The sequence below is a fragment of the Rhynchophorus ferrugineus genome, unplaced genomic scaffold (genome assembly GCF_030347505.1).
Source record: "Rhynchophorus ferrugineus isolate W39M unplaced genomic scaffold, kcgeb_rfMv2 rfM4, whole genome shotgun sequence".
In the NCBI taxonomy this organism is placed as follows: Eukaryota; Metazoa; Arthropoda; class Insecta; order Coleoptera; family Curculionidae; genus Rhynchophorus; species Rhynchophorus ferrugineus.
Genome location: NW_027472583.1, coordinates 17,262,562 through 17,287,064, shown reverse-complemented (window position 1 = coordinate 17,287,064; position 24,503 = coordinate 17,262,562). Strand labels below are relative to the sequence as shown.

Genomic DNA, 24,503 nt, shown 5'->3' with positions numbered 1-24,503 from the left:
ATGTTAATATATCATTAATTGGAACTTTATATATTTTTATGTATTTTTCTATTAGGGTACATTTGTAAAATGACGTTCTAGTTAAATATTTTTTATAACTCTTCTTTATACTATTCATTTTTAAAAAATTATTCCTTAAATTTCCATTCCATTTTGATAATTTAAATAGCATAATTATATGGGATAATTATATAATGATACTTGACAGCAATAACTAAGTTTTAAATATGTTCGTGGAAATCAAACGGACATTTTTGGAAACCGTAATGAGTAGATGTATGGTATATATGGTATATATGGTATTCTATCACTGTAATGGTTTTTCAAAAGGTCTGTAAAATACACCTATTACCTTTTGATTTGTCTGACCGATGTACTATAACTCATTGGTTTTAGCAACGGCTTTTTGAGATGTGTGAAAAGTTGTATTATCTTAGTGGAAAATTAGTATTTTCTTTTGCAAATAAGATCTTTCCATTCAATTCGCCTAATTATTTATTATTATTACTTATTATTACTAATTATTATAATACTAATTATTTTATATTATTACAATAATAATATCAGTTAATGGTTTTACCAGTCTGGTGACAGTCTACGAACAAAACTTTTTGAAATGGACTGAAGAGTGACCATTACACTTTCTTGGTTGATTTGTGAAGGTGAACTTGTTTCAGTCAGTTGAGTCGGAGTCATACTATTATTTTGCTTCTTATTTTGACCCATTATCATGGTGGTAAACACAATTTAATTCATAGTGATGAAATGAGACACAAGATATAAATGCTTTTTTATATATTTTTTATAGATTGCTGTAATACAATTTTTATAAGAAAATACGAGGTAAAGGCGAAAAATGATCGGTCTCACAACGAAAAACTACGGTGTTTAGTTGAAATGAATGCATTTGTCTACATAATCTCTTCTGATTTCAACATAATTGACCCAGTGTTTTTCTAACATCAACGTTCCTTCCCAGGAGTGAAAGTTTTGCAGACTGCGAAAACTGTATTATCTAACTTAATTTCTCAACTTCTTCATTAGAGAAACAAATTTGGGAACCTCTCGAAATCTGAGGATGCCAAATCAGGAGAATTAGGAGTAAAGCTGAGCAAATCGTACCCAATATCCCGCAGATTTCCCTTCGCCAAAGTATTCTTGTGGAAGTGTGTCGTCCTGGTGAAGTGGATTAAACAGGATCCTTATCGTATCTCAAAACAGGCCTTGATCATTCCGGTATATGTAACCCATGTCTTTTCCATGGTGACAAACTGTTGCAAAAATCTGTTGAACGTCTATTTATCTCGTTTTAGCTTATTTTTTCGATCGGTACAAAGTGGCACGGAAGGAGAAAAGACTTCATAAACTTTTGTCTTTAAGGAATCTATCTATAGTATAAGTTTTATCCCTAAGGAAGAATCTTCTTGGATATCAAACGATCCAATATGAAGAATTTTATGATCACACGATATTCAAATTTATTCGTTTTAACGAAAAAGACGCAAAAACCAAATATATATGTAAACAAACTACTTGAGAGAATGAGTTAAAATTTGCCATATCAACTAATGACACATATACTCACACAGAAGATATTCATTTTTGCTGTTTGGAGCGTCATCTGTGTGTCAAGCCGAGAACTTTTTACTTTACCTTCGTATTTATGTAAAATTGATAAATTTTCTTAAAGTAATTCATCATAATTAAAAGCATTGTTGTTAATTGTTATATAAATTATCTACAGTACGTTATTAGGACGCGTTCATATGACTGCTGATATTTCTCAAGTCCTCGAAAGATTACATCATTTTATTGGATTATGTTCAGTAGTCTGTATTATTATTATTATTATATTTTCCTAGAATATTGGTATTGTCTTTTTATGAAGATAATATGTATCAAATGATTTTACAAATTTCAAATGACTAACTTATGAAGACGTAATAATATATTTTATGTATTTCATAATATTTTTAGTTATTTAATTTGGTTTTAACATAATTATATAATTCGGTTAGGAACTATATCTGGAATTTTCCTCATTTGTTTAAATGGTGCATAAACTATTAAAGACTGGGTTTCAGAAGTTATTTTGGTGAAAAATGTTTGCAAACAACTTGTAAAAATAATTTTTCGAAATATCTTTGTGCGCCATGATTGTTTATACAGAAAAAGCATAAATATCCTGTCTATAAAAAAACACACACATTTATTAAAAACATACCCTTTCATCTCCTGAGTGGGATTCGAACCCACGACTATCGAATCAGATTTTGTTAAATTATAATAAAAATAATTATGACACAATTATTTTTTAAGAACGATTGTCATTTTAAGAATCAATACACGCTCGATAAAAATGTTTTTATTTTACGTTGTCTGTTAGTCAAATGAAATCCATGTGCCTGATAACCTAATGAAACAAGTGATAACGTGTACTGGTCTGTCGAACTTTTGACTTTTTTATCAGAGAATCCAAGCAGTTCTTAGAATTGCAATATTCGCGAAACTATAGATTTTATAATTTTAAATTTTGATTTTGTATCCATTGTTGTATATTTAGTTTTAACTGGTTTGTTATATTTGATGATACACTCAAGCAAACAGTATTCTGTATAAACATCAGTTACCTTTATTAGCTATGTTATTTATGTTAATAAAAAGTAATTTCTATAGCTGCTATATTACAGCATTGCTTTTGTGAATTGAAGTACTTATATTGTTAAGAAATAAAATTCATGTTACGGTTTAACCGCAATACACTGCTGGACAAAATACACCCAAAGACCATATCTCATGCTCTAAACTATCTATGGATACTTACCTGAAAGTTTCCTCTCAAATAATATTAAATTATGTTAATATTGAAAAAACTACCCACAGTTTTTATACATTTCATATATATGATCTCTGATAGAGTTAACATTAATATTCATCAACATCTTGATTCGTTTATTTATATTACTTTTAGGTTATTTAGTGAAGAAGAAAGGTATATTAATAAATTTGAGCAACATAATCAGTATAACAGGTAATCAGTAATCAGTATAATATATATATATATATATATATATATATATATATATATATATATATATATATATATATATATATATATATATATATATATATATATATATATGAAAAGTCACCGGTCTACCATAGTAAAACACATTTTTTTGGCAAATTTAGTTTTTTATTCAACATAATTCTTGCTTCAAAATAGGCCTCAGTTTCGGCGATCACCTCTTCATTAGATGAACATATCATTCAAAGCATTCTTTTGATATCTGAGAACAGGAAATAGTAGCTGGGGGCCAGATCTGGAGAATACGGAGGATGAGCAGAAATTTGAAGCCCAATTCATGGATTTTTGCCATCGTTTTCACTGACTTTTGACACGGTGAATTGTTTTAGTGAAGCAGCATTTTTTCTTCAAATGAGGCCGTTTTTCGGCGATTTCGTCCTTCAAGCGGTCCAATACGATTACGATATTACGCCATGTAATAGTCGCTGTTGATGGTCCCTCCTTTTTCAAGGTAGTCAATGAAAATTATTCCGTACGCATCCCAAAATACAGACGCCACAACCTTGCCAGTCGACTGTTGCGTTTTCCCATGCTTTGGAGCGGGTTCACCATGTGCAGTACATTCGGACGACTGTCGATTGGACTTCGGAGTGAAATGATGGACCCATGGTTTATCCATTGTCATATATCGACACAAAAACCGGGTTTATTACGGTTGATCATCCTCAAACACTGCTTCGAATCATTAACTTTGCACAGAGCTTTCTTATACCCAAATATTCGTGAATGATATGATGTACACGTTCAATTGATATCTCTAGAGTGTCTGCTATTTCATTCAATTTCAATTTACGATCATTAAAAATCATTTTGTGGATTTCTTAAATGTTTTCGTCGATAACAATCTCTTTTGGGCGTCCACTGCATTCACCGTCTGCGGTGCTTAACTTAGCATATCAATCCTTGATGGTTGATTTTCCTGGAGCAGTGTCAAACGTAACCAAAGGAAAGTATATTTTATGTTATTCATTTTATTTAAGTGTGCTTGCGTTCAATTAGCCAATCATATACTACATCTTGTTCGTTTCCTATAGTCTATTAATTTATAATATGTCGATATATCATTTTTTTCGAATATTGGTAGGTATTAAAAGGCATAAGACACGATATTTTTAAACAATCTGATATGATTTGATAGCCATAATAACAGATATATTATTTTATAAAATATTAATATTTTTTTAAAAATCCGATATGTCGATATTTTTTTAGAATTCCGATATACCTATTGTAATATGATGTTTTCTAACGGTATTCGATGATTTTCGGCAGTAGTTTTCAATTAACTATGCTTTCAATGTGATTAGTTTGATAGTGTTTTGATAGTTTAGCTGTAAATGTGCAATTTCGTAATGACTAGAGTTTTAAATAGCGGTAATCATTTTACGTCGTACATTGACTACGTCCTTATAGGTCAAGGCCTGTTCTCCCATCATCTTTTCGTATCATTTTATTATTCTAAATAAGTGACTGTTAATTGACATTTTCCCAGCATTTGACTTATGGCCGGAATCAAATCACACTGTTGAATATTCAACATAAGCGTTAAACTATGCACATTGTTTTAAACAGAAATTTTCAAAATATCTATTATAAAAATTGAAAAAAAAACTCGGCTGTAACAAATGCAATATTAATGTTCAGCAGTGTATATTAGTATTTTCAACGCAAATCTGTAACTGGTAATCACCACTTTCATTCCAACGTCAATTAGGTATAGTAATTTTGATTTCCTTATGGGTCAATAACTGAAACCAGATATTTCTGGTTTGATCTGTTCGGATACCACTTGATTTATTAGTTTTTACTTTTTTTGTAATAAGTAGGTTACAGCGAACTAATATTGTTGGAAATATAAAGTGATTATTATTTATTTTCATTCGACTATGTTTTTAATGCAATATGATGATATATCAAGCTCATTTTAACAAAATTTTATATGTTATTGTAATATAGAATTAGTATTATTATATATTTCTTTCAAGATATAGTCTTTATCATCAATATCATCATCATCATCATCGCTCGGGAAGAACTTCTCAATCAATATGCTTCTGTTGGTGCCGCAGGATATCCGTTTCCTATTTTTCAGATCGTTTTCAGATTCATGAATTTTTTCGGAGCTGTTCACTGTGTCTTCCACCTAAAAGGAGGATTTCGTCACAGAATTCTGTAAGGAATTCGTTCAGATTTCATTCGACAATCAAACCGTTACAAGAATCGTCTCTGAATTTGTTTCTCAATTGTGCACTGATTATAGCATCTTAAATGTATGATTTCGTTTCTAATATGATCTCGGATATTAAACCATGTAGCATTTGCCTTAAGCATTGCATCTGAAAGACCTTAAGTTTATATATATCATACTGTAACAGAGGCCAAGTCTCGAGTCATAAAGCAAGAAAGAATTGGAAAAGAGGCGGATTTCAGTCTTGATTGTAACACTTCTGCTCTTCCACACGCACCATCTTAGAGAAGCAAAAGCTACAATACCCTGGCCGATCCGACTTATTATTTGGGCTGTAGATGCCACTTTACTGATCCCAAGTACTTGAATCCCGTTGATATTTACAATAGCAGGCGATCCGTCAGTTGTTTCAGCAGCCGGCGTAGCTCGAAAATTTTATCTACGCAACCTTGATTAGGTCTGAAACCTACATGTTCTTCTCGGCTTGTCTCCTCACGTGCCCTTTGAAGTTCTTTATTAACATTTTTCCTATATTTTATAGAATACGTATACTTCTAAAGTTCTTACATTGTTCATATAATGGAGTCGTCTTGAGTACTTATTATAGAACTGATTCGTTTTTTTGCTATCTGTTTGGTTTTGTTCAATTTCAGTTCTGCTTTTTCATTAATATATTTTATTTTATTTTCTAATAGTTGTTATTAATCATATGTCTAATTAATACATTATTTCTGTTATAGTTGATGATATAGTATTTTAATTTTTTTGCTGTTTCCTCGTGACTTTAGAAACTTTTTTAATGAATTTATTGCTCACTGCTTGTGAACTTAGAGACTGATGGACACTGGCTTGTTGAATAAATAAGAGATATGTAGGTTTTTATGGAAGAATGACTAAGGAATGGGGGGAATAAACATATCAATAAATAAATTGGTTATGGTGCAGTTGCAGTGCAATATTATCGCTTGTGTTTGTGTTTATGTAGATTTATATTACTTTAGGGCTCGAACCCTACTAACCTCGTTACTTGGTTAATTCACGAGTATCATATAGTATTTTACAGAAGTTTTACTTAAATAGGCGAAACCGAGGAAATGTTTTGAGTGGTCCCACCAATGAGGAGTATATCTGAGAATAGGGACTGAGATCAAATTTTTGCTTGGTTTATTGATTTGACCTACAAAAGCATCTGATTGGTTCATTTTTATAATGCGATTGTTTGTTTCTATGGTTTGTTTATGACGTCATTTTTGTGTGCCTGTTTAGAGTAGGTAACTTAATTTTTGCAACTTAATTATAATCACTATTATTTGATTGACATATCTTCAGTCTCAAAGGTGTTGTGTATCCATTCTATGTGCGGAAATAATAAAAAAAAAACGAAACGTCGTTTTGCTTGGAAGAATAATGAACAGTGAGTGATGAACACAAATGCTCTATATAAATAATTATATAGGTACCAGATAAAAAATATGTCACAAAAATCACACACACACATCATAGATAGACACACACACACACACAAATAGAGTCTACGCATGGAGAAAAATTAATTCTTCAACAAGTATATTTAAAAAAACATTGATACAAAATAAAATAATATAATTCGTAGACCAACAAGTCGAGATTGACTTCTATATTTCTTCTTCAATATTTCTTGTCCTATAACTGTCCCTTTAACTCCTTTTTATCATAGAGCACATCAGTAATTTTGATATATATCATACACTTTAATTTTTTGTTTGATGTATTATTTTTTGGTATTTTTTCTCCATTCTGACGATCATTTAAAACTTACCTCAATACATTTTTGTATTGAACAAGAAAATACAATATTAACAAACACAAACTTAGTCTGCTTTCAGTATAAAGGATCAAAAATATAAAAACTTTAATACATCTTATTTACATTGGTAGCACTAAGGAAATATGAAAAAGGGAAAAGGCGCTATAAACATTTTTGATTTTTTCAGGCTTTTTTCTATTTACATTTAATTATTTTTTATTTATATATCATAGTTAATTATTTTTTACTTATATATTTATATTTCATTATTTTCTATTTATATAAATTATATAAGTTATACATACGTATATATTAGAATTTTAATATTTTATAATATTTGTATTTACGTAGAATTTTATTTTAATAATTTTTTGCGAAATTATAATTAGGTTTTATTTCAGATTTAATTGGTCAGTAGAATGTGACGTCAGGGGTTAGTCACGTGATGCTTATGAAATACTGAACTAATGGATTGTCTTTCTAATGAAATATTTTCTTTACAGGTGTTTGTAATGGTAATTTAAATTAACCAATGAAATTTAGCGATTTGGCGTTCTCAGCGCCTTCCTGCTAAGACCATGCGAAACAATATTGACTATGACGAGTACTTGTCTTAAACTCCAAATTGGTGATTTTGGGTAATGTTTGTCATTTTCATAACTTTGATAAGAGTGTAGAGAAATATTGTATTGTTTCAGCTGCTGTAAACATATATAGCATGTAGAATATATATATGTTGTTTTTAAAAACAATATTTTTAAAAGCTTAGTTGGCAGTGCTACAATGGGAAGGTGTATTGCATTCGATTTACGTACTCTATCATTAACAGACAATTATATTTTCATTAATTCAGTGCTGATGCTTTCAGTAATATTTTCCAGCTAGTCATGTTTGTAAGTCGGTTCGTGTTCATTAAAAATAAATCAAGACCCTTAATTTAAAACCTAACAGTTTTATTAAACAATTATTAAAAACAGTACGTACAAGATATGGGACAGGAATAATGTGTATCAAACATCATATTACTTCATCGGTGAATCGATGGAATTATTTCTGTTGCCGGCTAATCCTCCCTTCCAGTTAGATTTAATGCCTGTACGGGAGAATGAAATATGAAGCACAACAAGTGTATTTAATCTACGACACCAAACAGTTAAATAAACATTAAAAAATACTTTGAGATCAACGAGCGATTATAATAAGACAATTAATTTATGACCAAGTTTTTCTTTCGATGATTCTTTTACCATTTGATGCCCCTCATCACTTTCTTTGTTTTCATTTACCAGACTAAATCTTCTTCGGCTCGTGGTAAGTTTTCAATCTGTTTCGAAAAAAATTAACAATGCTTCATTCAGTCGCTGTCATCGTCATTATGGCCTCGGTTTAGTGGCCTTCGACTTTCTTCGTCCGATCCATATATGACATCTTCATCGGAATCGTTGATCATGGAGAATGCGGGATTATCTTTAGTAATGCTCATGTCTAAAAACAAATAAAAGCAGTTAATGAATATTACTAATAATTAAGTTAACACTAGTAACACTAGAAAATTAGGAAAATGAACTAAGAGTTCTCTAGAAAGGCACGAAGTTGTTATTAAGCGATATTTGGGATTTAATCTTTTTAACAGTTTGCTGATTACTAATTGGGAAAGTTCCTTAAAGCTTTCTCAAAAGTCCACTATTACAAACCCCACTCCAGTTGGTAAATTACACCGTGCCAAGGACAAGCAAGAAGACAGAAAAAGCGAACGCTGTCAAGTTTTCCAACTTGTAAAACGAGCGTTTTTCTTTTAATGCTAGTTGAACTTCCAATTCTTCGATTTCAAACCTTTTGCCTGATTAGCACGTTCTTTATTAATTATAGTCCTTCCAGTAAAATAGCCGATAGATGAAGTCGAATATACCGCCAAATGCAATTTCTAAATATGTCAAATTCGTTTTAAACTTAGATGGGATTTTCCTTCTAATTTTACTATTTAAAGTCTCCTAGTTAAAAAGAGACAGAATGCTTGATATGTTGGAACATGTAACTGATCAGTGTATAAAATTTGATTTGTGTTGGTACTGATTGACTGACAGAATTTTGACAAACGTTGTAAACCAGAAGTTGATACGGTAAAATTGCGACGTGCTAACGTCATACATTTTGATAACGAGTATTGGATGTGTTATTGGATAGACTACATATCAAAATTACGCTGTCGTTATAGGTTTTTTTCTCTGAATCAAACAGAAGGAAATTTAGTTTATACACTTCAATAAAATGACATAATAAATTAAACCGGTAATTTATTATATTCATCGATTGTGATAATTTTATTTTGAAGTATCTGTTGTTTTAATTTTGATTTTTTTTATAATTATTTGTTTTTATTTCGGTTGTTTAATCAAGGAGCAAATTATGAGTCGCATATAAATACATCTGGCATCATTACTCAAGAAATCTTGATTTTTATTCACATGATTTTTGTTTAATTGTTTTAGGCGTTGATCAAGATAGTTCAGTATAAAGATATTGGCGTTAACTAAAACTTTAATTATTATTAAAGTATAATTCCGGTTACTTTTTTGTTATTGGATTATTAATTGGATGGATGGTTCTTGAATCATGTCGAAAACTTTTCGGCTTACCAAATTCTACAGTTGGTAATTTCTTTCAAACTAATTGATTAGAATTTGTTTATTTCTCAGATACAATGTTATAATAATATAGGTTGTTCTACCCGTTTCTAGTATAATCAGTTTAGCTAAAGAATAAATAAAAATAATTTATGCCATTCGCATATTTTCAATTTTCTGTTGAATAGTGTTTTTGCGATGTTTACTATTTTAACATGACAAACTCTAGTTAAAGTGGTATTTTAGTGAAAGTCATATTCTAGCTGTTGCCTATGCGTTTTAAAAATTCATTCTTCGGTTAGGACTTGCTAACTGTAGGCATACAACTAAAACCATTAAGAGTGAAAAACAAGACATTGGCTTCTATACGAGTTGTTCTTAAAGACACGTTTATTAGTTACACTGCTACGTTAGTGATAAAAAAAGGAAAATACAATATATAATATCATATTTTCATAGAGCGAGAAAAATAAACCTTTGACCATAATTTAAAACGTAAAGACTTGTAGCTTTAGCCAGGAGAATCATCAAAATTAGTGTGGTGGGAATCATAGGTGCGCTTCAGGTCATATCTACTAAAATTGATTACAATTGTCGATTCCAAATAATCCGAAAGGCATGAAATTTTTCAATACAACAATGCTCCCTCACATGGGAATGCATCATTTCGCACTATTTGTGTGCCGGGATCACCACATAACGATATAGCCCTTCTAATAAAACAGCTAACGCACGTTATAAATGACGTCGAATATACTGCCAAATGTAAGTTGTAAAATTCCTTTTAAAAAGTGGATTTTTTCCTTCTCATTTTACACTAGTAAAAAAGAGATACGGTGCTATCTGATACGTCGGAAAATTTAATCAAATTGGTCTATAAAATCAATTTGTGTTGAGAGTGGTTGACTCTATTATCAAATGACTACGAAATTCATTCCGGCATAGGTAAACCAAAATTCGAAGTTGATACACAACAATGCTACGTGCTAACGTTACAAATTTTGATGACGTGCATTGGTTGTTGTGTTGGATAGACTATAGGAGGTATTTCAATTTAATTACATTAGAGATATTTTATAAATCAGATTGTTAAGTTGTATTAACATAAGTTATAATTCATTATTATTTTTGTCATTTGTCATTTCAATTATCTTGAACTAAATACTGTTTTGAAATTATTTTTGAAGATTTTTTAAGAAATTAGATTTTTAAGAAGATACTTTTTTAATTTAAAAATCAGGTTAAAAATCTCTTTTAGAAAATCTTTTAAAACCTTTTTTAAAGTTTCGGGACAATTAGTCACTGTGTTGTCCATCTTCCGTTTGTTATTATATTTTTTAATGAGATAATTATCAGATAGATTATAATATATTAGATATAATATTATTAGATAATTTGTGAATATTATCGTCTAGATAACACTTGCTTTCTTCTTCCTCACAGCAAGTGTGAATTTTAATGGTATTTCAGAAAAAGTTTGACAAATATTTTATGTGGATTTGGGCCAACGGTCATTGGTCAGTAGTTTTGTCAGTATAAAACGATAATAACTAATTTTTGACACGATAGAGACCTGAACCATACAGTGGCTTCAGTAGGATGGTGCTAAAGGCAGCATTTCGCGACTAACGCGTGTTTTCCAGTTGTAGGTTTATGCTAATAAACAACACTCAACTATTGATTTTAAATCAGCATAACGTAGGCTCAAATTTAAACAATTGAGCACCGAATCAATTTAACCGCTGCGGTCACTGAAACGATGCTTCATCGTAGTCCTTTTCAATTAAAAAAAAACTTACCATGTATATTTTTATTATTTGGCGAGTAAACATACGCCATCGTATAAACGTAAAAATTCAACAGTCCATAAAACGACATGAACTCAGACGAATTATCATAATGCGTCCCCAGTTGAGCTACAAAATTATCCTCTAGGACGTCTACGCCGAATTTGGATATGGTTATGGTTACTCCAATAATGATAACGACTAACATCAAAAGTGTTAAGAATTTTAATCTCAAGCCTGAAGACAAGAACAAGGTGATTAAAACGTAACATGAACGCACCTCTCTTCTTAATCATACTTACCAAAAAATGGCATAGATCTTAGTTCTGTATAGGCTTTCAATATGAGAAAACCCAAATAGATTAAATATATGATTCCAAAAATATAGAAGAAAGCTTTTACAACCTGAAAATAATAAAGTTTTATTATCTGCTCTTTAATAACCCTTAATAATAAAGAAAACTTATTGTAATAAAAATATTTCAAGATTTAGAGATGTTTGTTATGAATCATTATCAATGACAATAAGGAATATTATTTGATGCATTATGTTTTTGTTTATTTGTAATTCTAATTATCCTATTCGACTGACTTAGTTCTATCAGATTGCTAATAATTCCCTAGTTTCAGAAATTCGTTTATAGAACATCTGTTTGAGTGAAGATGTTAAAAATAACTTTTTGTAGAATTTGCCAAAAAATGTTGAAGGTACATGTACAAAAGATAATACATAAAAGTCTAGAAGATATGTAGCATTCGTACTTCAAATCTGATGATATGTGTTTAGTGCGGTCAGAATCAGTTCATTAACAGGTTAATTGAAAAGTCCCCGGCCTGACACATACATGGCGCTACTAGAATTAAACCCATATGTTTTTTAGTTAGTCCTAACCCTCATAAGATGCGTGTATAAATTTGACAGCCCTCCGATCATTAGTTTGTGAACTTTTGTTACTGTGAAAAAAAATATGATAAAATTTTGATGGGAAAAAATACAGTTGAAGCAAAAACTTGGCTTGATGCCGAGTTTCCGAACACTGCCCTAGGAAAATCAATCATAAAGTATTGGTATGTTACCGACGATAAAAAAAAATCACAAAATAATTTTAGATGACCGTAAATTGAAATTGAATGAAACAGCAGATACTCTAAAGATATCAACTGAATGTATACATCATATCATTCACGAATATTTGGGTATCAGAAAGCTCTGTGTAAAGTGGGTGCCGCGCGACCTCACTTTTGACCAAAAACAACGAGTTGATGATTCGGAGCAGTGTTTGAAGATGATCAAGCGTAATAAGCCACAGTTTTTGCGTCGATATGTGGCAATAGATGAATCATGGCTCCATCATTTCACTCCGAAGTCCAATCGATAGTCATCCGAGTGGATTGCACATGATGAACCCGCTCCAAAGCGTGGGAAAACGCAACAGTCGGCTGTCAAGGTTATGGTGTCTATATTGTGGGATGCGCATGGAATAATTTTCATTGACTACCTTGAAAAAGGAAGGACCATCAACAGCGACTATTATATAGCGTTATTGAACCGTTTGAAGGACGAAATCGCCGAAAAACGGCCACTTTTGAAGAAAAAGAAAATGCTGCTTCACCAAGAAAATGCACCGTGTTACAAGTCAGTGAAAACCATGGCAAAAATCCATGAATTGGTCTTCGAATTGCTTGCTCATCCACTGTATTCTCAAGATCTGGCCCCCCGCGACTATTTCCTGTTCTCAGATCTCAAAGGAATACTCGCTGGGAAAAAAAATTCATCGAACGAAGAGGTGATCACCGAAACTGAGGCCTATTTTGAAGCAAAGGACAAATCGGACTAAAAAAATGGTATCGAAAAGTCGGGGGGTCGCTATAATCAATGTATTACCATTGAAGGGATTTATGTTGAATAAAAAAAATTCCCAAAAAAATATGTTTTACTATGGTAGGCCAGTTTTACTATGTGAGGACTTTTTAATTGACCTGTTATGACATGTGAATGAATGTATTATTAATTATAAAGGCTATATATATTACTTACATAAAAATTGGCTTCTGTTGTGTGATCATATGCAGGGTCATTTAGTTCTATGAGTTTTTGCCACACAGATAAAACCATTATTGGGAAATACATCATGGAAACGATGAATAATTTTGGGAAGTAGAACGTACAAAACGGCCTTTCATTCTAAAATATTTTTGATGCTGTGTTAATTTTTCGTTGATTTTGTTTTTTTTTTCTCTGCTAACCTGCCTCAAACCGTGATATATACTGAGCCAAAAAAGAAATAGACCGCCCAAGAAATTAGCTTGAAGGAGGGCATCAAGTAAACCAGGTATCCATGAACTGATTAGAAATATTGCTGGAAAAAGGGGATCTGAAAAATTGAAAAATCCGTCGGTGTCATGCGTGATTAATTTATATTAACTATTATAGTAAGGACATTATATTACTAGTTGCTTATATGTATTCTGATCATGTTTTCATTTTAATATTTTAATAAAAACATTTTTCAATCATTTTCTACAACATTTTCCTTTCTTCATATCAATACCGTGTCGAGTCGGTCATTACCGGTGTTTTTTTTCAAAAAAAAAACTACATAATTTGCAAGAAAAACTAAGAATGGAAAAAGGTATTTATTCAATATATTGGCCATTTGATTCTATGGTATATCTTGCACATCTTTTAGACAATTTATGGATGCCATCCGAAGAAAACTTTGTCCTTTGAGAAAAAGTATTCATCGAGCCATTTTCTAACTTCTTCGAAATTAGCGAAGTGCTGTACTGCAAGGGTGTGTCCCATTTATGCGAAAAGTCGACAGTTCGGGGCAAGGTCTGGAGAGTACGGCGGGTGACTTTGACCGGTTTTACTTTATGAGACGGCGTGTTACCATCACTTTACTGTATCTTCGGGTCCATTCTGGATATTTCCAATCAATGCATGGTTTAAATTGACTATTTGCTCTCGGTAGCGATTACTATTAACTGTTTCACCAGGTTTCAACAGTTTGTAATACATCACGCCACTCTGGGCCCACTAAACACAGACCATCGTCTTGCGATCAAAACAATTTGATCTTGGAGTCGATCGGTCGACTTCGCCTGGTGATAACCATGATATTTTGCGATTAGGGTTATCAAAATAAATCCACCTTTTATCACCTGTCACTATTTGATTCAGAAGTTACTTCCGATTATACCTTTAAAGCAGCATTTCATAGACAATTTTTCGATTTTAGATTTGACTGTCATTCAATTGATGTGGCACCTATATTCCTATCTTTTGGATTTTCCTCATTGCGCGAACTCGGCCGCTAATCGTTTCTTCGGCTACATTTAACGCTTCTGCCAATTGTTTTTGGGTTTCGGTTGGGTCTTCATATAACAAATCTTGTAGTTTAGCATCTACAAATCTTTTCATTTTTTTCATGAAAACCACGCATTTCAGTAATGTAATGTGTGCCACAAATACACGTGTTCAGTTACAAAACTTTTTCAAGAACATTTTTAAAGATATATAAAACTATGATAGTGTTAATTTTGCAAAATGTAACACGTATAGATTTTTTCTGGAGATGATGTCAGTAGAGTAAAATTATATATGTGTCAAATCATAATATTACATACTTAAGCCTAGCAACATCTGTTAGAAAACCCGATAATGACTTTCCGGTACACCTCGTAATGACTGGCTTGGCACTTCTACAGCATCTGCAGCCTTTTGCTGCATCGATCCGAACAAGTGGCAATTAGAAGGTACTATATACAGAAGATACTAATATTACTAATAGTGTATCATTCACATCTCTTGCAAGCTGTTGTTGAGCGAGAGGATGGCATTGCTTCTTTTATTTGCTAATGCTAGTTTTTTTTGCAACAATGATTCATTCAATATGTTTAATTATATATTTCGATATATCGATATTTTTAAAAAATGTCGATATATCGTTTTCGATATTTTAAAAAATATATCGATATATCGGGTAAAAAAATATCGGTCAAAAATTTTCTGAAAAAAATATCGATATATCCTCTCTATCCTATCCGATGTATCCCTATCCCACACATCCAGTAATATTTTCATTCGGCTTTAGCGGTTTGTAATGCGCTACAACTTGTTGATGTGATTTTGTTACTGTAAATTTTTTTTACACTTATAATAAATTGAAAGTTTCTTATGATACATAAACTATACTTAAATATAAAAACAACATACTGTTAAATGATGCACATAGAGGCAAAAGTAAGGCCAACCACTTCTGTTCAAACGACCAACAATGAACAGGATATTTCTTCAAAGAATTGTAGAACCAACACTGTAAATAAAGGTTGGCTATGTAAAATAATAGAATGGTTCAAAAGAAAGGAATACTTTACCATTATAGTGAAGGCTGCTATCAAAAATATTAGTCTAAACCATACTTCTATTTCTGTGAAATCAGGGTTGTATGTCTTGAACTTTAAATTAAAAAAAAATCGGTTACACTAAATACTTTATAATTAATAATCTTAGATGTGGTATTTAACTGTAAAGGATATGTATAGACTATGTGATGGCGAACCAATGGGTACAATAATATGGAGACGGCTTTAAAAATTAAACCCATTATATCTGACTATGAAGTTCATTAAACAAAAATAAACGTATCCTAATTTGACCTGGTGGGATGTTGTTGATATGGAAATGCAGCTGGCAGAAATGCTGCAGCTTTATAAGAAAAAAAAAAGAAAAATCTTATTGACTCTAGGAACACTGGAGCTTAGGAATACTGATGAGTAAGTTCTTGGTTGTAGGAAATTTAAAATGGCAATTTGTAATGACATATTTGTAACCTCTGGTCTATAATACCCTTCAAACAATTTGCGCTAAAAATATTTCTTTTTTAATTTCCTTATTAGTGGTTATATTTTGATGTAATAATATATTTTTTCTTTTGGAATTCAATTTTTAATTGTCTTGAATTTTTCTACCATATTCCTTCCTTAGAAACTAAGCAAACTACCACAGGGAAAAACTTCGTACAGGCATATGAGCCTCCTACCGATAATTGGTAAACTAATCGAGGAAATCCTTTTAAATAGAATGAAAGAGTACCTTAGCAATATAATTTTCAGCCACCAATTTGGATTCCAATTCGTTTTGTATGTGAATAGAGTAACATGTTCAAAATTTAACCTGAAAATCATGGCACAATTGACGCACTGTAGACGTCATCAGTAGATGCCTTGAAAACGGAGTGTCCCTGGCTGAATTGAAAAAGGACATAATGAACAAATAAACTCAAAAAGTCATTTTCGCATTATGCTACCTTAACTGAAGAATATTTATAGTTAAATGTAATGGTGAATATTTGATTCTACGCGAAATATGTTCAGGGGTCTCTGAGGGTAACGTACTGGCACCAGTTTTGTAATTGATTTACATTCCGAACCTTGCAATTAATAAGGACAGGATGACTGCGACCTGTGCTGACGACACCACTATCCTGTCAGTACATTCTATGTCCAAAATTGCTTCACCCCAACCTTGTTACCATACCATCTATAATATCATCAAAATGGAATAGAAAACTTGTTTAAGCAGTGGAGAATAAGCGCAAACTAAACCAACTCCACTCATGTAGTTTTTACGCTCACAAAAGAAAGCTGCCTACCGTTAAAAATATATAACCAGAACATTCCACAAGAAGAACTTGCTAAATACTTGGTTCTTTACTTAGATCGGAGGTTAAGTACCTGGCTAAGGCACATCTGGACCAAATTTAAACATCCTGCATACAACTATGGGGTACAACAAAAAATAGCCACCTCAAAATATAGGAAATATTTCAAAGCATAGCGCTAACAAGAGTGTTTCTACATGTTCAATATTTCCCAAAGTATAAACAATAAATACATGTAATATACTTCAATATACCAACCGTAAAGCAAGGACTAAGTCAGCATAGCGTAAGCCCCGAGAAAAGACTTGTGCAACATACAAATTAGCTTGCACTAGCGCTGAATCGATTGGAAGGACAACGGTAAACGAAGTTAAAGATTAACTAAAAGTAACATCCTTGGTCTTGGTGACGGATTCTCGAAGCTTCTTTATATTCTTAGATTTTAGAAGACAGATACTTCAGCTTCACATCTGGCTGTATTTACTAAAGCGTTACCAAACTTCAAATTTTATAAATCCTTTACGATCAAATACCACATTACTCATATTCAATTACAAGGATGTTAACATTGAAGATATCTACTTACATAAAATAACAATTGCTTTATAGTATATCTGGCATGGAATGACTCTAAATTGTAAAATTTTATGGTGACCATGTAATGAGTGTATGCCAGATAACCTAAGTGCATAACAGTAAATTCATCACAGTTCTGTTTTTCGCAATGTAGCTCTCTACTTCTGAAAACAACAATACGGTTTCGTTTAATTAAATAATGAATTCGTTAATTATATACGTTTTCGTTTTGTAGCTCAAAGGAGTAACGTATTCAAAATCTAACCTGTTTTCGTGAAAATATGAAGAATCTAGATTAACAGGCTTATGTTCCTCTGACAATCCGGACAATGATACTGCTATATTAAACTCTTTGTCTATAATTTCGCCTAAAAACATATACCAATAATAAAAGTTTCATATCAAAAACATCTGAAATTTATATACCATCGGTATTTTCGGTTGTTAATTTCGCTATAACCCATAACTGCTGATTATACGTGGACATTTTCGGCGTTTTCATTATGAAAGGTCCAGTTGCTACAGCTTTTTTCACATCATTGCTGTTATTTGTATCTGGTAATAACGAGAAAGCGTCAATTCTCTTGACTGATGTGATTGGAGGACCTTAAAGTTTAAATACATTATAATATAGTATTTTTTAAAATGAAAATTCCTAATATTAATAATTAACTTATCCTAATAAAACAACCGAACACATTTTTATAATATGCATACTTAAAAAATTATTAAATAAATATAATTACAAGACCATAACATAATCATTTTAACATATTATATTTAATACACTAATTATGATATACAATTAAACAATCAGTGTATAGATCGAGTAAAATTTTTAACAGTTGTTTTCACTGAAGTACTCGAAGCATAAGCCTAAAGTATCGCTCGTTTTTTATGGCCTATAGCCAGATCTAAGACACAATATGAATTTTATCGCGAAAGAAACTTGTAAACCATCTTGTTGATCTATAAAGGCGTTGATCGGAAGTAATAATAGTCCGATGGGGCCAAGTTTGGTGAATTTATTGCGTGCAGGAAAATGTCTCGTTTTCTCAATGCACTTATTCTCTTGATACTCTTTTGAGAAGCTTGCTTATCTCCTTGTTAGTTATTTCAATTGTTAGATGTAGCTTTTCTCCGTCACTGTTTTTACAATACATATTTATTAGTGTGCTCTAGAAGTAGTCTTTCCTGTTTGCCAGCTTTTAGCGCAAACATAATTCTATTTTAAATGTTATTATAACTCAGTGTTGAAAAGAACTCAGTGAGAAAAGATTATATACCTAACTATTTAACTAATAAATATGCTATGTAGATTTACTAGAATACCAAATTTAATTTGTCAATATTATGTTTAGTCCTTTTATTATGTGTATCAATAATTATCTGAGGTTTAGTTTAGCAGAGTCAGATGTTAGAAAGACGCGAAGGAATTGCATTAAAATACAACGAAATGAATTAATAAAGGTAAAGTACTTCCTGGAATATTATGAAGTAGTTTCTTACTCTCACACTGTTCAAATGTTAAACGAAAAAGTCCGGAGAAAGGTTTGATTTCCCTTTTAGGTAGGACATGATATATACATGCATTTTATATAGGATAGATGTTTTACGGTATATGTTATTTTTTAAATATTTTATACAGTTTTCTTTTCTGTTATTAAAAACCTATGTTAAATAAATTAATTTGGTCTGTCTCGATAATCTATATGGACTAAATATATGATTTTTTAATTTTATTGAAGGAATATCGTAATTTCTAAAAACTGTGACTTTGACTGTCACTTTCAAAAACATTTTAAGGTTGCCGTGATGTACCACTATTTTTAGCATTATTACCGCCATATTAATTTTATGTGATTTCGTTAATTTTAAACTGGCATAGCTTTAACTTTATGATGTTAAATCCATTACGAGTTATCATTCTTTCTCCCTGTTGGTATATTTCTCATTGAATGTCCATTATTAGCGAGAGCATATATATATATATATATATATATATATATATATATATATATATATATATATATTTATTTTAGTTTGTTTTAGTATTAAATTCTTAATATTTATCTTTCCTTTATTCTTAACGTCTTCTTTTTATATAAAAAACAGTCTGTAATTCTAGCTGAAGGAATACAATTGAAGTAAATTGTAAAAGAGTTAATACGATATACTATTTAATATATTGAAGATATGAAAAAATGTTGCGCATATTACGTAACATTGTTAATACGACGAACACATTAAAGACTATATTTTATATTGTTTTGATTTCATATTTACAAAATATCTGTCAAACATAAAATGACAAATTTCTTAATGAAGGTGTGTTTACTTTAGTGCAGAGATATATCTAACTAACCTGCCAATCCAATAAATACCGTCAGACCCAGACAAGCGAAGAACAACACAAATATCATAACAAACTCTCTTTTATGCATCGAATATAATCGCATCTGAACGGATCTAAAATATTTGTTTAACTGACGAAGAACACTAACAAAGTAAGATATTTACCTTTCACAGCGATCATGATGGTAAGCTGGCGCTATGTATTTATCGAATTCACTAAATATATCACTAAACTGTGATAGAGCGTTACGTATTTTCACCGTCAACCCTCCCGCAGGAAGGTGATAGGCGTACCCGAGGTTAGTTTCAGTCGAAGGCATTTTTTCATTTAAATTCCACTTAATAACGGTACATTATTCATTTATACGTAAATCTTATAAAAAAATTAGTTATAAAATGCTCGAATATAAAAATTCAATGATGATGTAAAGTTAATCTAAATCTATAACATACTCCGCACTAGAACGTACAGAATTAATCGTAAGATAGCAAAACATCAATCCCGTGAAGTTGTATCGATTGATGCGCAACTTCCATGCGTTCTGTACGATGGGGTGTAAAATAATAAAATCAATAAAGATAACATATAACTTATAATGAAGTTTTTGATTAAATATAAGAATACAATAATGCGTTATTTGTTTGTTAATATTAACCTAAATTCATCAACAATACCTTTTAATTTATAATATATAATATATTTGCTGTAATTATGGATATTAATAGTTATTTTAATCAATATATATTAATAAATGAGTAATTATTACTGATGCTTCAACATTATTTTTTATGTCATGGCAACATTGACAATTTTAAAGTTTTCAAACAAGTTTCAACAAGGTAACTATTTGGTAATACTTAACAAGTTAGTTAAAAAATCCCCGGCCTGACACATAGATGATGTGTGTTCGCGTGTTGATAAAATATATCCACAAAATGATTTTGAATGACCGTAAATTGAAACTGAATGAAATAGCAGACACACTATATCAACTGAACGTGTTCATCATATCATTTACGAATATTTGGGTATGAGAAAGCTCTGTGTAATGTGGGTGCCGCGCGAGTTCACTTTTGACCAAAAACAACGACGAGTTGATGATTCGGAGCATTGTTTGAAGATGATCAAGCGTAATAAACCAGAGTTTTTGCATCGAATTGTGACAATGGATGAAATATGGCTCTATCATTTCACTCCGAAGTTCAATCGACAGCACACGACGAACCCGCTCCAAAGTGTGGGAAAACTCGACGGTCGGCTGACAAGGTTATGGCGTTTGTATTTTAGGATTTGCATGGAATAATTTTCATTGACCACCTTGAAAAAGCAAAGACCACCAATAGCGTTATGGGACCGTTTGAAGGACGAAATCGCTGAAAAACGGCCGCATATAAAAAAAAAGAAAGTGCTGCTTCATGAAGACAATGCACCGTGTCAAAAATCTATGAATTGGGCTTCGAATCGCTTCCTCATCCACCGTATTCTCCTGATCTGACCCCCAGGGACTATTTCCTGTTATCAGATGTTGGATCAATGAACAAATCGTATTACAAAAATGGTATCAAAAAATTTGAGGATCGCTATAATCAGTGTATCAATTTTGCCAAAAAAAAGTGTTTTACTATGGTAGGCCGGGGACTTTTCAATTGACCTGTTATGAGTATATGCTTATAAGTAAAATATTTTATATTCAAATATCAATTAACTTTCAATAATATTTTTATATAATATTTCTAATTTTTACTACTGCAAGATATAAAGTAAAAGCGCTTCATTCCGTGTAACTTATGAAATATAATTTTTTAATGTTTGGCAGGAACATTAATTGGATTTAGTCGTATTTTATTTTAGTATCTTATATTTATAATTGTAAATATCCCTTGCTGTGAAATTTTAGTACGATGTGTGCACTCCAATGTAAAATGTGTGTTTTTATAAACTTATGTAGATATTATATCCATGGGTACAGATAATATTTTTTAATTTAATTAACACGACGTTGTAATCACAAAACGTAGAAATATGGAATAAGGTACTTAAATCGGCATATCCTATCCTATATTTGCGCGTCCGAATTAGTAGAGGGCCGGGGTTAAAAAAATTACAGATTTCTTTATTTTGATTTGAGATTTTGTGACATTTTTGTGACAGACTGTATTTTTTTTTCTATTTTTATCTATTTTTATGTATAACTGTAAATAAATTTGTTGCTATGTCTTTTTTTTATAGCATTACAAGTAAATATAATTTTTTAAAAGCAAAATCATAATATGATTGTTTTATTATATGAAGGTTCAAATAAAATTTATTATTATTTTCCAAAGGATTCTGCTTTAGCGCAGAAACAGTTTTTAAAAGTAAATAATGATAAAGATCTCCTATATGAGGTTTTCGAGCAAGAAGGTTGTTTTATGTTTCTTTACATTGCGATTCAGACCGACTAAATGTGCAATATCATTGCTTAACTAAAATGCAATTCCTAATTGTAATTCTGATATTAAGTCTTTCATTAAAATCTACATTCACAATTAAGTATGTAATTAAGTATGGCTAGAAGTTAAATATTGGAATTAGAAGTTGCTGAGTTCACATTAGAATCTTCAAGAAGAATTAGAAGTAAGTATAAATACGTTTTTTTTCTTGAAAGGAAATAAATTGAATTGAGCATAACATACTGAGCAAAGGCAATGTAATAAGAAACATGCTAATTAAGCATTGCTTGTTCTGGCAGATGAAAAAAATAATTGTAATAAAATTCCAATTAAGTATCTATAACAGATCGAACAAAAAAGGAAAGTATATACTTACTATACTCGTAAATTCAAATATCGCATTTTTAAGTATATCGTGAATAAATCTTTTTTTAATTTATAGTTTTTTATTTTGTAATATTTAAGGCAGAAACAATATCACTACATAGTATAAAACAAAGTCGCCTTTTCTGTCCCTATATCCCTATGTGCGCTTAAATCTTTAAAACTACGCAACGGATTTTGATGCGGTTTTTTTCAATAGATAGAGTGATTCAAGAGGAAGGTTTATATGTATAATACATGCATAATATACTAAGGCAACATTGCTAATTTTAGAGGTTTCTAACGTGATGTCGTAAATTAACCTATTTTTTTAGGCTTATTTAGCAATTAGCAAAAACGCTGCCTAACCCTACGAGTTAGATCAAATTAATGTACTACAGTATTGTACACCATAAAAAGGTCTACAAAAAAGTCCGCGATGGTATATGTTTATCTTTTAGGGATAACCCACATTAACCATTTTTATTGTTTACTTTTTACGTGAGAAAATGGCTTATTTACGAACTTATTTTAAGCAATACGGCATTAATCCTTATCGAATTAAGTACCTTAAATACAGTGTGCAATTAATATAGATCAATATGGTTCCTTACAGCATGTAAATTAAACAAATATTTTCGGAGATATTACAAATTTAAAATTTGCGTTTAAAAATTTGTAATGTAATAAAAATTGTATGAATTTAGATATTCCAAAGATAGCAGGAAATCTTCATAGTAAGTATAGGGGAAGAGGAATTGTTTTACTCCAAATTTAATGCGGCAATGCAATAATGCAGGCCAATGGCAGTAATGAATGAACCAAAAATACTGGATCGATTTTAATCATGTTTTCATTGAGTGACATAGGCATATATATTTTATGCCCGTGCAAAGTCGGAGCGGGCCGCTATGTTTTTATATACAACGTTCATATTTTTTCTGTAGTCTATTTAATTTAGTATCAGCATTGCACCCGTGCGAAGCCGGGGCGGGTCGCTGGTACAGTTATAAAATAAGTTATTATTTGCCTTATTGGATATTTTTATAATGTTAGTTAGTGTTTAAATTGTATATTTTATTAAAATATTATTTTTTAATTTACCCTTGTAATATAAATAATATTTTCTATGACATAATAATTAATATTATCTTCTAATTGCCCACTATAGTAAATTAACCCGCTTTCAGTGACATTAGGTGACTCGTTCGAACAAAAGTTGGTATAGGGGAGGTCGCATCTAAGTCTGTCTATTCTGTATATTGTAATTTTCAAAAACTGTCACTGTCAAAAAAAATGTTACCGTGATTTAAGGATCTAGATAATTAACCGTTATGTGAAATTGGCTTTTTGGATTGTTATTTCTTTCATTTTTACTGTTTGGTTATTTTTTCCTGAATTTTATGCTGGCGTGTCTTTCAGAAAAAAATTAGTGGCGTCAATAACCATGTCGGTAATTTGCATTTTGAAAGTTAGTTAAAATAAAATTCAGTTACTAGTTTGGAATTTTTTGGAAACTTTTAATTTAGATTTCTTTAGGTTTTTATGTATTAGATACGTTAAGAAATTTGAAACTTATTTTTTTATAATATAAGTTATTCTTATGTAACTTTTTCATCATTTTTATAACCTGAAAT

The 24,503-nt window shown here is 31.0% G+C and overlaps 1 protein-coding gene across 2 annotated transcripts; it reads right to left on the bottom strand.

Moving 5' to 3' along the window:
- Positions 1-7,994: 7,994 nt before the first annotated feature.
- Positions 7,995-20,543, bottom strand: LOC143195520 (transmembrane protein 181). 2 transcript variants are annotated; one of them, XR_013005550.1, is made up of 13 exons: positions 20,236-20,543; positions 20,081-20,184; positions 18,142-18,321; positions 17,981-18,083; positions 17,726-17,879; positions 15,854-15,934; positions 15,693-15,792; positions 13,721-13,848; positions 13,512-13,658; positions 11,776-11,878; positions 11,486-11,710; positions 8,349-8,547; positions 7,995-8,155 (listed from the first exon to the last, which is right to left on the bottom strand). XR_013005550.1 is itself a non-coding variant. In XM_076402757.1 (12 exons), the coding sequence occupies exons 1-12, from the start codon at positions 20,388-20,390 to the stop codon at positions 8,417-8,419; spliced, it is 1,611 nt and encodes a 536-aa protein (XP_076258872.1). In that variant the 5' UTR covers positions 20,391-20,543; the 3' UTR covers positions 7,995-8,416. The 2 variants fall into 2 exon arrangements, 1 of the variants encoding a protein (XP_076258872.1); XM_076402757.1 differs by having other exon boundaries at positions 7,995-8,547.
- Positions 20,544-24,503: the final 3,960 nt, after the last annotated feature.

Bases quoted from the DNA above. Each gene is read 5' to 3' on its own strand.
- LOC143195520 (XM_076402757.1), bottom strand. From the start codon at position 20,390: ATGCCTTCGACTGAAACTAACCTCGGGTACGCCTATCACCTTCCTGCG. The intron at 15,935-17,725 runs GTAAGTAGATAT...TTTAATTTAAAG, and splicing joins TAAAGCAATTGTTATTTTAT to TTCAAGACATACAACCCTGA. The intron at 13,659-13,720 runs GTTAGCAGAGAA...AAAATATTTTAG, and splicing joins TATATCACGGTTTGAGGCAG to AATGAAAGGCCGTTTTGTAC.